General features: G+C 33.4%; 2 protein-coding genes across 4 annotated transcripts; one reads left to right on the top strand and one right to left on the bottom strand.

The window, feature by feature from the left end:
• The first annotated feature begins 5,145 nt into the window (after positions 1–5,145).
• LOC105632852 (disease resistance RPP13-like protein 4) lies at positions 5,146–11,910 on the top strand. 3 transcript variants are annotated; one of them, XM_089724232.1, is made up of 4 exons: positions 5,146–5,722; positions 5,883–5,937; positions 6,572–9,058; positions 11,646–11,910. In XM_089724232.1, exons 3-4 carry the CDS (start codon positions 6,597–6,599, stop codon positions 11,674–11,676), a joined length of 2,493 nt encoding a protein of 830 aa, XP_089580358.1. In that variant the 5' UTR covers positions 5,146–5,722; positions 5,883–5,937; positions 6,572–6,596; the 3' UTR covers positions 11,677–11,910. The 3 variants fall into 3 exon arrangements, with proteins under 3 accessions (XP_089580358.1, XP_020534454.1, XP_020534452.1); XM_020678795.3 differs by lacking the exon at positions 11,646–11,910 and having other exon boundaries at positions 5,151–5,722; positions 6,582–9,549; XM_020678793.3 differs by lacking the exon at positions 11,646–11,910 and having other exon boundaries at positions 5,151–5,722; positions 6,572–9,549.
• Positions 9,825–11,261, bottom strand: LOC105632851 (multiple organellar RNA editing factor 9, chloroplastic). Its single transcript, XM_012215308.4, has 5 exons — positions 10,860–11,261; positions 10,634–10,731; positions 10,459–10,524; positions 10,170–10,346; positions 9,825–10,093 (listed from the first exon to the last, which is right to left on the bottom strand). The coding sequence occupies exons 1-4, from the start codon at positions 11,186–11,188 to the stop codon at positions 10,171–10,173; spliced, it is 669 nt and encodes a 222-aa protein (XP_012070698.1). The 5' UTR covers positions 11,189–11,261; the 3' UTR covers positions 9,825–10,093; position 10,170.
• Positions 11,911–12,632: the final 722 nt, after the last annotated feature.

The raw sequence follows: 12,632 nt of genomic DNA, 5'->3' as shown, positions 1-12,632 counted from the left end.
GTTGGTCATTTAAAAAAAAAAAAAAAGGATGACAAGATTAAATCCTTTAATTAAGATATTTTAAGAAAAAGATTGATGTTTTTAATGTATTTTTTTTATTTTAATATCAACAACTATAAAACTTAGATGGTCTATGATCAAAACTAAGACGTTTAGCAACAGCTTTTTAGGTAATTAAAATGCTAAACAGCTATCAAAATAATTAATTTTACCCGATATATCTAAATCTCGTTAGATCCGTCCTTCCAAGATAGCAAGAGTTAATAGATATTTTTTTCAAATTATATATATATATATAAATATAAAACGTGAAAAATAGTAGTATGATGACAATATCTACAAATTGGCTTTCCCATTATCACAAGCAAAGTTTCAATAATTTCTCCAAGAAATTGGGTCCCTCTCCATCCTAATAATAATAATAACTCCTTAAGGAAAAAAAAAAAAAGGAAAAGAAAAAGAGATGGGTCCCCCACCAAATTAATGGAAACAAATCAATACCAATCAATCTTACATCTTTATTTCTCAGTATACCCAATTGGAAAACCTAAATCTCAATAAAGTTATGCATAAGGTTAATATATTTACCATTTCTTTCTCTATTTTTATTCTTTTGCCAAAAATAAATGAAATCCAACGAGGTCATCATCCATAAATAAAGGGCATTTTAGTCAATTACATATGCTGTAGAAGAGTACAAATCTACAAGAAGAATGTAACGGCTGTAAAATCCAGTCAAAAAGTCAGGAGTTTGAAGGTCTCTACTCTTTCTTTACATTCCCAGTTCTGCAAGACTGCAACTGATTAGAAAAAGGGTAAAAGGGTAATTCTGATTTAGAAAAGGGTAAGAAGGTAATTTAATAATTCCTAGATTAGATATTTTCTTGATATATAAAAAAAGAATAAAATTTCTTTTAAAATATTTTTTATGGATTGACTTAAGTAGGGGTGGCTAAATTACGGTTCTCCGAACCGAAACTTAGGTTTCGAACAGAAATCGAAACAGGTGGCCTACGGTTCGATTCCGATTCCTCTATTTTTGGAACTGTGAACCGGCGATTTCAAGAACCAGCCGGTTTCAAAATGTTTTCTATTTTTTTATTTTACAATTATGTGATTCGCTGGAAAATCGGTTGAGAACCGATTGAAAAATTAGTTAGAACCGTTGGTTTTTGAACCGTTAAGGAACTGGAATCGAAACTGAAATAGTCAATTTCTGGTTCAATTCCGATTCCAAATTTTTTGAAACTAACGTTTCTGGAATCGTAGCCATGTCTAGACTTAAGGTATGACACTAAATATGCACCGGAACCATAAATAAAAATTTCTTATCCTAATTATAAATTTTGGCTGACCACTAACACTATGTTATGTTTAAGGATCGAAAAGAAAATAAATGAGCGAGAAAATTAAAGGATGAACTATTTATCTTTACTCTTTGTTTTTATCCTATGTCTGGATTGGAATGAAGTGAAAAGAAAAAAAAAGGATTTTCTTTTATTTGGAAAATGCCGAAATTATGGAAAAGAAAATTAATATTATTTAGAAATTACATTTTTATGTTATTATTTATCGATTTTAATTGTTATTTTATTTACCTTGCCATTTTTTATTTTCCTTTTCAAATGTGGGAAAATCCCTTTCCTTTCCGCGACTATATTTTACCCTATTTTCTTTCCTTTCATAAAATCACTTCTTCCAAATCAGAACGTAAACTAGAAAAAGAAAAGTAATAAAATTTCATAATTCTCCTGTTGTCATTACAACCCACCGTATGGTATGACTACCATCAAATGCAAATTTCCTATGACTAAATGGACACTAAAATATGTACTTAATTTCCTTTCTGCCACCAAAGAAAGAACAAAAAGCACCGACATTTACACTCAAATCTTGGTATTTAAATAACATTTTGCTCGTAATAATAATTTTAGATTTATCAATGATTTAATTATTTTTTTCACTTATATTAAAAGTAAAATGTATTTAGTCAAATTTTTGTGATGACATGAATTTTTATTAATTTAGTAAATAAATGAAAGACTATTCATTAGCTTGTAATAATACTTCGATATATTTAACCTTCCAATTAAAAATAAATAATTAGGTTTTAGATTCTCTGGCGTTAACATCCTACCGGATTATTGGTTTTTAGTTTTTTTTCTTTTTTTAATTTTTATTTTCCTTTCAGTGTTGGTCATCCCAGGAGTCTGAACAGTGACAGTGTGTGGACAAAGACTTCCAAAGAGTAATAATGAGGTTCCCTTGAGGGCCTGAAAAGCTGACGTGGCGATACGAATTGACTCACGTGGACCAATTCCTAACTGGTTACTTAGTAAACGTGTTAAAAAGATGCCGCTATTACTCTTGTGGTTTCGGAAAGATGCTGGGTAGGATAGCAAGTTCCGGTTAAAATTGGTCCACGTGTGGGTTATTCAGGTCCCCACCCGTGACCTGTGCGTGACCTCTTCTGTAATGGATTGGTTGCACAACAAAACATAAAGCTATTTCTCTATTATCAACTTGGATTTTTTTTTTTGTTAATTTTTTTTTAAAAATTTTTGCCCTTTTCTTCAGATCCTTAGCGAGTAACCCAAGCTTAAAAGCAATTGCAAGTTGCGAGTCATGCTGTTGTAATTATAAGTTAACTTCTAAAAGTTTAATCGTAAGTTATTTTTATAATATAATTAAATTATTTTTGTTTCAAATTTATTATTAAAGAAAATTAATATATATAAAGGATTTAATAGAAAAAAAAAAGCTCCATTAAGTTGTATCCTTATTGCTTATTAACTTTAATTATTTTATACACGTTTCCCACTCATCCAAATATAAAATATCATTACAAATTTCTCCTCACTTAGAACCCATTTTCTTACGAAGTATTTTAAAAATAATATTGGTTTTAACAATGTAAAAAAATGTTTAAATTGAAATAAGTAAAATATATTTTATAATGTCTAATCCACATAATTATTTTTTTGACATATAATTATATGCTTGAATTACGAGAGACGTTCATACTAATCCAATTACCGAATTATGACTTTATAGGTAAAGTAATAAAGTATTTTTCATTATTAAAATGTATAAATCTATTTATGTAGAGCATAATCTGTGCCTAAAGTAATAAAATTTATGTGAAAGGATGTGGGGGTGAAGAAGTAATTAAACACAACCACTAAAGATAGTAGTAATTAAAAAAAATTAGTCATAATTAGCTGAAAAAGAGACCCTAAAACACGGATATTTATTGGTAATTGCAATTACGTGATACTAATATATAAACATGCTTAAGGATCCAATGCTGCCTTTTTCTCACTTTTCTTCTTTATAAGATTAGCAAAATTTCAAGCCTTTACGATTATTATAATTATTATTATTATTATTTTAATGTTAAACCAAATTTTCATTGTTTTCTCATGAATAAAAACAAAATACAATCCTATTTCCCCTTCTCCTCTCCTTACCAAACTTCTATGGAAAATTCAATTAATATTTATTTTAGCATGTTGGAAAATAGTTAAATTGGGTGGATAATTCACAAAATTTATATACTGATTTTTTATTTTTGAGATCGTTAGTTTTAATTCAGTGATACAGATCTTCAAATTGAAAAAATAAATAAAGAAATCATTTGGGTTTCCAAAATTTGTACTTTTAATTTTCATTTTGGTAAATTTAAATTGTTTTTGGGAGTGCAAAGACCATCCCTGGGCTCTTTCCTCAACAAATGTATTCCTTGCCACCCATCAAGGCCCATTATCACAAAAGGGTTTGCCTAATATACATACGTATAGACAATAAATTTCCCTGCTTCAGAGATTTTCTGTAACGTGCTTCTATTATAGAAAAGTCTACGTTGATCAAAGTTTGTATAGATAGATTAAAAATTGTAGAAAATAATAGCAAAACAAACAATTTGGAAAATCATTAAAAAATCAATAACTATTTATCTAATAATTCAAGAGATATTATATCAATCTTATTAACTGCTCGAAAATTAAGAATGCAAAAAAAAAAAAAAAAAAAAAATTAGAATTCTCTCTGCCACAATTTTTTTTTTTTTTTTTCATTGCAGCGAAACTCAAAATGTTGTTTTACCGTTGAACCTCAAAATCTTAACTCTCTCTCTGTAAGAATTCTTTTTTATCTATTAGAATTGAGGCGAGAACAATCAAAGAGAAGATAAGCAGCCGTTGCCATTACCCTTGTAGCATGCACTGAATTAATAACATGTTCCCCTTAGAATGTCTTGCAGAGTATCCTAGAAAGATATTATGAATGATCCAAAATTGTTATTCTCACCATCATTGAGTGGTCACATTCTTTCACACATCTCCATAAAATTTGAGCACATGAATACATATGCACTTGCCTTGGTGCTTTCTTTGTCTTTCAATATTTCATGATAATAAGCTATATTATTTGCATAATTCACAAATGATTTGCTCAAGAGCTTGTTAAAAACAAAGATTTGAAAATAATTTAATCAATTCAATCTTTGTTTGTGATTTTTTATTCATAAAATTGATAATTTTAACAATTTCAAATTTTCAAAACAATTCCTTGTGATTAGCAATTTAATCTTTCAATATTCTACACACATTTAGTTCAAATGATAGCACTTCAATAATGATAATCAAAACTTAAAGTATTAATCCTGTGTTAGTGCTTCACAGATATGAAGTCTTAGCAAAGCAACTAAGTGAAGCTTGTGAGAAGCAAATGAATGTGTAGTTGAATTGGAGAACTATATCTAGGCAAGAGGGCTATGCTTGGTCTGGTAAAAGTTGGTGTATACTAGATTACTAGGTTAAGAAGGAAACTATACAGACAACTGCAGCAAGTGCTCACACCCGGAAGCGTGTTTCCGGGATAGAGATTTAACTTAAGCTACTTTCTCGCATGAATCACCGAGATGCAGAGGTGAGAGAACAAAGCATCCAATTGTGACAGTAGCAATATAAGAAAGACCGATAATGTTACTTGTTTATGACAAATCTATCATAGTTGGCTCGACAGAAGAAGATAAGAAAAGATGAATGTGTGAATTCTTCCCAGAAACAGAAATTTGCACCAATTTGGGGTTGTGGTGAGAGGCAGTTGGGTAATGTGTGAATATCCAAGTCGATGTCTATTAGACTGGATAAGTTCTCCACCAGTTTGAATGCATATTTTTCAAAGAGGGCAACGCCAAACAGTGTGTAAATATGCTTCAATCAAAATACTTCCAGTAAGTTGTTGGTTTTTGAACAAAACAATTATATAAACCTATGGGAAAGGCGCATATGGAAAATGATATAATATGCAGAATATATTTTACCAGTGAAAGAGTGGTTATAGCTAATTTCAGCAAGACAATGATCAGTGATTAGTGGTAGGACCCTAATGGAATTTTACTTTTGACATCTGAAAAAAGCAACGCAAATTAGGATAGAAAAGCAAATCCACTTGGTTTTACAGGGTGGACTTGTCATTAACATCTCTGATTCAACTTGAAAAGGGAGACAAAATGGGACGCAAGTTCATCCACACAAGACCATCATAATTGTCAAACTATTCTAAGTCGTTACTGAAATCTTTTACATTGAATGTAATATGATCCATAAAAAGAGATACATGAGCAAAAAACTTGGGTTTATCAGACCAACAGGCAACAGATACAACATCCCCACTTCCTAGCATATATTTTCCATGCCTTTTCCAGCTGACTCCACAGGTTTCATGTTCAGTTTTCTTACTTTTCTTTCTAACTCAGACATTTTATGTTTGATGTTCGATATTTATATAGTATTGGAAGATTGTAGTATTTTCTGCCAGGTTTGCTGCACCTTTTTTCATTCACAAAAAAAACTGATCTCCTTTTTTACACTTCTCAGGATTTTAAGTACATACAAGCTTGGAATCACAAAAAGAAATAAAAGCAATACTTGAGTATGCCTTTTCCTCTTCAAAACTTCTTTTCCTATATTTTTATATATGTTCCAGTATCTTTATAAGCAGCAGCTTTACTGTTCTGTAGCTAACATATTATGGAGTTTCAGAAAAATCTCTATGTTGTGGAAATGAAATTGCCAAAAGTATATGTAGAGATGTAGGAAAATCCAAACGGAAAACAGGATTTCTTCCTTGAATATCAATCAGATTCAGGGAAAAGAAATCATTTCTTGTTGAGAACAAAATTCTCTCTTTTCTATTATCCACTCTGCTATATGGCTCTAAAAAGTTCTATAGTTTTTCCCTTTTCATATCTCATTCATTCTTCTTGAAAAAAAAAAAAGTCTGAAATGACGATCAAGGATTATTGAAACATGCTCTCCACAAAGATCAGGAGGAAATTAGTTCTAATTGCTTCGATCAATGAGACAACAACTAGAAAGGGAGGAAATTGGTGTACTTAACTATGGGGTCAGCATGGACATAAAACTGCTATTTGGGGTGGATGAACTTAATTTGAGCATAAATTTTGGAGTAGAAATTCTAAAAAATGAGTAAAAATATATGCATCAAAATGTTAGCTGAATATTAAATAATTTTGAAGACGAGATTAATGATTTTTGGCTGCCAGCATTTTACAGGTTGTAAATTCAGTGATGGCAGAGGCTATGATTGAGGTCCTTATAGAGCAACTAATTCAAGCACTCAAGAAACAGAGCGAGTATGTTCTTGAATTTCGAAGTCAGTTCAGTGAAATGAAGGCACAGCTAGACCTTATGAAATCCTTTCTTATAGATGCTTACAAGCTCAAAAGAAAGGAGGAAACTGTGAAGACAACCTTAAGTATGCTCAGAGAACTGATTTATGATGCAGAGGACATATTGACAGACTGCCTCCTCAGAGCAGAATATAGGAAAGAAAGGTTTCACCTAAACAACTTCTCCCCGCATGAGTTGATCTTCCAGTATCGTACAGGGAAAAAACTGAAAAGCATTAATGAGAGAATTGAAAAGATGCAGAAGATCTTGCAATCGTATTTCAAGACAATTGGACCACAAAGCATCCATGACAAAAGTGGTAGCTTTGGGAAGAGGTGGACATCACCAGTCTATGATGAATCTACAGTAGTTGGTTTGACAGAAGATACAAGAAAGATAATAGGCTGGATTCTTCCAGAAAACAGGGTATTGCACCAAGTTGGGATCGTGGGGATGGGAGGTTTGGGAAAAACAACAATAACACAGAAGATCTTTAACAACAAACAAATTGTTGATCGTTTTGAGAAGAGGATTTGGGTCTCAATATCTCAAACTGTCAATGAAGAAGAGATTATGAAGACCATGTTGAAACAATTGGGAGAGGATATCAATGGACTGGACATGGCTCAAATGCTACCAAAAATTAAGCAAACGCTTGAAAATCGGAGTTACTTGATTGTAATGGATGATGTATGGAGTGCTGAAGGCTGGTGGGACAGAATATGTGCTGGGCTACCAAAGAGGGAGGGGAAAAGCAGTGGCATGATAATCACAACGAGGATAGAAAATGTCGCAACTGAAATGGGAGTTGAGAAAGCACGAATTCATCAGCCCAGAATTCTGAATGAAGAAGAAAGTTGGGCACTATTTTGCAAAATTGCATTTGCATCAGATATAGAAGCACAGCAGCATTTTCAGTTGGAAGAAGTGGGGAAAGACATAGTGAAAAAATGCGGAGGACTTCCTCTAGCAATCAAGACCATAGGAGGCTTACTGAGGTCAAAAACTCAATCTACAGAAGTCTGGAGAAGGATTTGTAACAATTTCCGTGATGCACTGGCTACAAGAGAAAGTGAAAGTTCAGTCATGGCTTCTTTACAACTTAGTTACGACGAGCTTCCTATTCGATTGAAGCAGTGCCTATTGTGCTTTTCCATGTATCCAGAGGACTCCGAAATATGGGCTGAGCAGTTAGCTTGTTGGTGGATTGGAGAAGGTTTCATTGAGGGGAATGGCACAAGAACCGCAATGGAACTAGCCTTTGACTATCTATCTGAGCTCATCAGCAGGTGCCTAGTTGAAGTTGTGCAGCAAAGAGGCTATGATGGAAGAATCTACAGTTGCAAGATGCATGATATGGTGAGGGATTTGACCATCAAAATTGCCAGAGAAGAGGCATTTTGCAACTTTGACGAACAAGGCAGGCAACGGCCCTCACCACAGTCCCGACGTTTGAGTTTTACATGTGAAGCAGACACAAAATCACTAAACAGAAAATCCAAGCTCCGGGCAGTGCTGACGATGACAAACTCCCCAATTATAATTTACAGGAATAATGGACTATTTGCAGTTAAGTCCCTCAGAGTGTTAGATTTCTCACAAAATAGAATGGAAAATATTAGCATGGATGACTTATTCATTTGGATCAGTTCCCTTGAACGCCTAGCATATCTGAATTTAAGGGGGGTTTCTACCCTAAAAGAATTGCCGTGTTCAGTTGGAAAGCTGCATAACCTCCAACTTTTGGTTTTATCAGGATGCAGTCATCTACAAAAACTGACCTCATCAATTACATCCTTGAAGAAGTTGACTATCTTGGACATCGGGTATTGTCCTATTCAATATGTTCCCCAGGGAATGGGAAGGCTCTCAAATCTCCAAGAGCTGTCCGGATTCAAACTAGTGGGTGCTGCTAACAAGGATGCTTGTAAATTAAGGGAGCTCCAAAATTTGTGGCGACTCAAGGTACTAAGAATAAACATGTGCGAAGAAAGTGAAATAGAAGAAGAAGAACTAACAGTCCTATCACATCTTAAACAGCTTAAGGTTTTATCAATTAATGCTGAAGGATGTGACAAAGAAGAGATTTTTCAGAAGCTGGATAGACTTTCTCCTCCTCCACATCTTCAAGAGCTGTATCTGAGGTATTACCGTGGCATATTTCCACCACAATGGATTAATCCCACATCTCTATGCCATTTGCAATATCTTTGCATTGAAAATGGAGACCTGAAGTCCATGAACTCCAGCTTTGAGGATATAAATGGCACCACTTGGAAGGTTGAAGGCCTATGTCTGAAGTTCCTAGCAAGGTTGCATATGGAATGGGAGATGGTGCAGCGGATGATGCCGCAAATAAGGTATGTGGAGGTTAGCCACTGTTACATGTTGAAGTCATTCCCTTGTAACATTGAAAAACTAGGGGTATGGAGAAAATGAGGGAAAAGAAATCATAGGGCCAGGGAAGAAAGACAGACTTGACATTAAAATATCTACAGAAACTAGTGTCTTAATGTCATCTATACAGGATTTCCATTTCTCTGGAAATAATACATAGAGATAGTTGCATGTACAACATCCCTGAACTGTTGAATGAGTCAGTTTTTAAAGAGGGAAATTTGTTTCTTTGTGGTTTCAGAGTTATACTGTACTGAGTCACTTGAATCAGCTTTGAAATAATATTTTAAGAAGGCACACATCCAGATTCAAAACCATTCAGTTAAGAGAAATCTTTTAATTTTCAGTCTAATGTATAAGTGTATCATTTTCGGTTAGTTGAAGCAGCTGTGAATAATATGCTAAGGCCCCAGATGTAATCAAAATTACTGAATAGAGTTTGTTTTGTCTCAAGCCAAAAGCAAGAAAGAGCCAGATCAGTCATTTCTAAGTAAATTTGATGTTTTAAACTTTTGGTCCAGTAGAAACCACCCTAAAACATCTAATTTAATCTAAATAACAAAAAGAGGATGCTAAAAAATAAGAGCCTAGGGCAGAGTATAGCGTTCCAACAGAAGGAAAAGTGTTCAGCATATAAATTTCTAGTCAATAAATTAAAGTTGACTTGGCTTATGAAGTCCTAAAATGTGATATTTAGCTGATGCAAACAAATGAAGAAAGCAGAAAAAATGTGCAAACAAATGAAGCATTGGTAGAAATAATCCATCCAATTAGCATAGGCTCAGCCATACAACTACTGAAATCTAACTTTAGTTAATATATATTTATCATCCCTCAATTAACAAGCATACATCACAATCTCTCATATTCAAATGAAAAATACACCAGACATTACAAAAAAGCAGCAAGCACTCCATAAACAAGTGGCTTGATCACACACCTTATATCCAGAGAAATTCACTGGGTACATCTGTCTTTAGAGTCAAAACATTCTCGAACTGTCAAAAAGAGAGAATCTATATAAGAAAATAAAAATTATAAATAACAAGAAAAGATAGTTGGCTCCTAGGATACCTCATTCAGATGCCGATTTGTATTGAGTTTCTTGTTCCCTTTGTCTTCTTTGTTCACGAGGAGGGCCATCTTTTCGTCTTTCATATCTTTTGCTTACATATTTAGAATCTCTCTGTTGCTTTGGTTGATAAGTAGGATACTTGCAAGGAATTATCTTCCCATTAATATATTTATCACCTATAAAACCCATGCAATTCAAGAGAACCACATTACATTAACAATGAACAAAACAAACATGCCAAAATGAAAATTTTTTTTTCCAAGTTACTAATAACTGAAAAAGACCAACCTCCATAGTCCTTATTTTTCACATCTATGTAAGAATCTGGCAACACCCAGAGAACCCCAGGCAATCCTATAAAAAAGAATACAAATTGGCATCTATAAGTGAATACCGGACAATGTTAACTTTCATACAAGAAAAAAACAAGCATCTTATAGGCATTTACACATTGCACGCTTACCCTTGAATTTCTCAGAGGTTTCTTCAGATACAGTGCACTGAAATCCAGTGTAAGTAGTAGTGCTAAATGCATACATGTTCTTCATAGCTGCTTCCCTACTGTAAAACAGAGAAAACCCACGTGACCATTTATAAAGTATAAAACATAGCCACCAAAACAATTAAACACAGTATAAAACATATAATTATTTGTTGACTAAGAAAGAGGGAAAAGCCATCTCCTTTACCTGCCCAGTACAGTGGCGAGAGTATCTATATAGGTTTCAATCATCTCCTCTCTAGTAGGTGCAGGGTCTTTCGGGAACTCCATTACAATTAGCCAATGATTATAGTCACAGCCCGGTAACATTATCGTTTCTCTCTGCTCATTGCTACTGCTCCTTGCTGAAGAGTAATCACTATCATAAGCTGCGGCTCGAGTGATTGAGAGAGAGCGAATTGGTAGGCAAGTGAGTGAGTTGACTCGGACGAAAGGGGAGAGTTGTGAAATAGAGGATTTTGGAGAGAAAAATAGAGCTTTCGGTGTAAGGGAAACAGAGGTATAACAAGTCGCCATTTTTGAAACAGTTGCAGAGTGGAGAGAGATAATGATAAGGGCTATTGGCAGACGTCGAAGGATTGGATTTCACATCGCCATATTTGGAGATTTTTTAGGCTGATAATGGGCCTACGCACGGGCTTGGGCCTAACAGATAGAAGCTACATCTCTGTATGTCCATATATATTATACCTATCTATATAATCTTTAAAAGAAAAATCTTTAAAAAAAATGAATTAGCACTCCCTTACTGTTTTTGAATGAAAATAATCTTTAAAAATTTATATATCATTTCTTAATTATTAATTTAGATTTAGCGGTTAGAATTTGGATCAAATAGATGATCCCTTACTGTTTAACTGTTTAACCGCATTTACATCATTAGCTTTGGTTAGAAAGGAATAATAATGTGATGCCTTAACAGTTCTTCCTCCTAATATGAAATTAAAATGCTCATTAATGGCTGTTGCAACAGGATTGTTCAGGAGAATGGTATTATCTGCTGAGGAAGAATTCCAAGAATACGACTACGATAAGCATGGATATGGATCAAATAATATTCATAATGGGCCTTGGATTGGGCTTGAGTGTAGACAACAACGAGCAAGGAGAAGATGAATATGGGCTTTTGGATAATGGCATGTCCATGTGAACCGTGTCCAAACACACCATGATCAACATAAATCTTAGGCATATTCATTTTTGCTTATTCAATTCCATAAATATTTTTTTAATTATTACCCTATTGTTTTAACTCTTTGGTTGAGCAAGTTAATCTATAATTACAAAAATAAAAATAAAATATTAAGAAAATAATAGATCTTACTAAAACCGCTAGGCCAAGCTTCATTGACCAATATCTCATGTCATATTTGTGGCTAAAAAATATAAATATGTTGCTATTCTAAAATACCAGGAAGTGTCATTGAAAAAGAAAGGGAATTTCTTGCTTCCTGAAAATGTTAATTATAGGTGATGGGAACAGTGACTTCAAGTCAAGTTATTGTAGCCAAGTGGTCATTAGATAGTGGAGATGGATAATATTTTTAAAACCAACAATGAAAATTATTATATGGTTGGGAGTGGTTTTGGTAGCTACTTTCTTTTATCATCAATGGTGTCTTTGTCTTTCTTTCTATGACTTTGTTACTATATTCTTCTTTAATTGTTTTTTCCCTAACATGTTTTCAAGCTTTTGAAGACGTAATTGTTTGCGTAAGAAAATGCTAAATTAGGTTTTTATAAAATACCCTATGTTCAGACTAGTATTAGGAATTTTTTTAAAAAATTTCATTAAAGATTAAATGGATAGGGAGAATCTTGTAAGTTGTAATGCAGGGATAGCCCTCCTCATTTTCATAAAACTCAGTTAAATTTATCGTCCAAATATTAGAATTTATTGCTGCCCATATCTTGAAATTTTATTTTTAAATCTAGTTTTGAGTTATTGTTACCATTATGA

Source organism: Jatropha curcas, chromosome 7, assembly GCF_041381405.1.
Source record: "Jatropha curcas cultivar XTBG-Jc1 chromosome 7, XTBG_Jcur_1.0, whole genome shotgun sequence".
NCBI lineage: Eukaryota > Viridiplantae > Streptophyta > Magnoliopsida > Malpighiales > Euphorbiaceae > Jatropha > Jatropha curcas.
Note: the sequence above shows the minus strand (reverse complement) of the source record. Positions and strands in the feature narration are given on the sequence as shown.

Bases quoted from the DNA above. Each gene is read 5' to 3' on its own strand.
- LOC105632852 (XM_020678795.3), top strand. From the start codon at position 6,597: ATGGCAGAGGCTATGATTGAGGTCCTTATAGAGCAACTAATTCAAGCA.
- LOC105632851 (XM_012215308.4), bottom strand. From the start codon at position 11,188: ATGGCGACTTGTTATACCTCTGTTTCCCTTACACCGAAAGCTCTATTT. The intron at 10,732-10,859 runs GTAAAGGAGATG...TCTGTTTTACAG, and splicing joins CTCGCCACTGTACTGGGCAG to TAGGGAAGCAGCTATGAAGA. The intron at 10,525-10,633 runs GTAAGCGTGCAA...TCTTTTTTATAG, and splicing joins AACCTCTGAGAAATTCAAGG to GATTGCCTGGGGTTCTCTGG.